Source organism: Octopus bimaculoides, chromosome 23 (genome assembly GCF_046866305.1).
Source record: "Octopus bimaculoides isolate indiv1 chromosome 23, ASM4686630v1, whole genome shotgun sequence".
Classification (NCBI taxonomy): Eukaryota; Metazoa; Mollusca; class Cephalopoda; order Octopoda; family Octopodidae; genus Octopus; species Octopus bimaculoides.
The window spans coordinates 16227262-16229853 of record NC_142950.1 but is presented as its reverse complement, the minus strand read 5'-3'; the positions used below and the strand labels follow the sequence as shown (position 1 = coordinate 16229853).

At 40.8% G+C, this 2592-nt stretch overlaps 1 protein-coding gene across 1 annotated transcript; it reads left to right on the top strand.

Moving 5' to 3' along the window:
• Positions 1–329: 329 nt before the first annotated feature.
• On the top strand, positions 330–1232 carry LOC149131312 (uncharacterized). The gene has a single exon (XM_089340717.1). The coding sequence runs from the start codon at positions 330–332 to the stop codon at positions 1230–1232; it is 903 nt and encodes a 300-aa protein (XP_089196843.1).
• Positions 1233–2592: the final 1360 nt, after the last annotated feature.

The following is a 2592-nucleotide window of genomic DNA, read 5'->3' as shown; positions in this document are numbered from 1 at the left end:
GCTGTTGTCGAAAGAAGCAGCAAGGAGTCTGATGGAGTGGGAACCGTTGTCTGATCGTATCATCTCGGCCAGGTTTGAGTCCAGGTTCCAGCAAGTGTCCATCATTATGTGTTATGTACCTACAAACAATGCGGAAGAAGACACAAAAACCTCTTCTACTCCCAGTTACAGACAGTGGTAGACAGGATTCCCGGAAGAGACATCTTAATACTTATGGGAGAAATGAATGCCAAAGTTAGAAGTGACAATAGTGGAAGAGAGAGAGAGAGAGAGAGAGAGAGAGAGAGAGAGAGAGAGAGAGAGAGAGGGGAAGAAATGGCCTCGGATTGATGAATGAAAACGGGGAACTCCTAGCTGATTTCTGTGCAGGCAACGAACTTACTATTGGAGGCACCCTCTTCCCACACAGACGTTGCCATAAAACCACCTGGGTATCACCAGATCAGCAAACGGAAAATCAGATCGACCATATCGCACTCCGGCAACGTTGGAGGAGTTCACTTCAAGATGTGAGAGCCAAGCGAGAAGCAGATATTGGATCGGACCACCACTTGGTGATAGCGAAACTCAAGGTGAAGCTTTCAACAAGGAGAAGGCAGACAAACCCACGGGTGAAATTGGATGTTCAGAAACTGAAAAAAGAAGAGTCAAAACAGTCTTTCCAGTTGGCTCTCCACAATCGATTTCAAGCCCTACAGACAGAGGAGGCAGAGGCAAATGTTGAAGAATCTTGGACAAATTTGAAGGAGGCTACAGTTGGAGTGTCCAAAGAGGTTCTGGGAAGACGACCAGTGAGCAGGAAGCTTTGGATAAGTGACGAGACTGGGCAGAAGGTAGAGGAGAACAAGATGCTGAAGGAGTTGAATCAAGCCAGAACCCATCAGCAGAAGCAGGCCGTCACCAGTAAGTATAGTGAGGTGGTGAGAGAAGTCAAGAAGAAACAAAGGAGAGACAGAAGGAAATACTTCAACGAAGTGGCCGACGAAGCGGAAACAGCAGTGAGGCAAGGAGACTTGATGGCACTATATTCAACAATAAGGTTACTGAGTGGAAGGAGAAGCAACCCCGTCAGACCAGTAAAGGACAAGGTCGGACGGTTGCTAACTTCCATTGAGGACCAACTGGCGAGATGGAAGGAACACTTCCAAGAAACACTTAATCGCCCTTCACGTCAAGATCCGAAGGAAATGGAGATAGATCGAACACACTGCGGAAAGAACCCTCAAATGTGATTCGACAAGCACTTGACTGGAATCTGCAGGGGAAAAGGAAGCGAGGACGCCCGAAGCAGACATGGAAGCGAAGCATTTTGGACGAGCTCAGGACCAGCGGCCTGTCATTTCTTGGACGTAACCTTAGACCTGAATACGGGCAAATACTACTCTACTTGTATTTTCTTTTACCCAAAGCCAGGAACTTTCAACACCTCCTCGTGTATATGTATGTATGTGTATGTATATATATATATATATATATATATATATATATATATATATATATATATATATATATATATATATATACATATATATATATATATATATATATATATATATATCTGTAAATAATATGACAATTATTCGATAGCCATGATAAAACTCCGAGTTTTGGATGTCGGGGCAGAAACCCACGCTGCCATCTCTTCAGTCATCTGATCATCGAAAAAATGCTATGAAAATGACCGTTAAACAAAGGGAAATTACTGTGTGGTTGATCGTTATTAAGAAAAAAAAGCTATTAGAATAACCGCTAAGTGAGGGGTGGGGGTAAATGTAAGAGAGTAAAAATGTCCATAGTATTCGCGTAAGCGCACAAGTCATTACATACACATGCGCGCCCCCACACCCTTGTACATGCGCCTATATGTATATACTCATCTACTCTCACTTGAAACACACACATGCTCACCCACACATTCGCCAAAAAATATATACATACCCGCATACACGCTCACACACGCACGCGCGCAACACGCTCACAAACAGACACGCGAGAAAAAAGGTTCATAAACACGTCTATATACGCACATACACAAAAAAACTTGGCTAAAGGCAAAATACAAAGAAAAAAGTGTAAAACAGTGTAAAAAAAATCCGTAAGGATTTATACACACGTCTATATACGTACATGCACAAGAAAAAAAAAACAGGGCTAAAGGCCTTTCACTTGAGTATTTTTATCAAAGCAACACTAAAGTGATAGATTTATGGCAATTGCTTTATTTCTTTTGCAAGTGAGTAGTCTAGTTGTTAGGGTATTCCACTGATGGTCACAAGATTGTAGTTTCGGCTCTTGAACCGGCAATGTGTTGTGTTCGTGGGTAAAACACTTCATTTCACCTTACTCCAATTCACTCATCTGTAAATGAGCAACCGCGCGATGGACTGGCATCAACGAGAATGTTGTGGTGAAAATTCAAGCGAAAATTCTGCAATTTTTTTTATAATAAAGATCTACCACATTATTGTAATTGATCATTAAACATTATCACTGTTATTAATAACATATATTTATTGCATATATATGTTATTAATAACAAATATAGAATTTGTTTTAATGAATCTTATTTTAATTTAATAAATCTTTTTTATT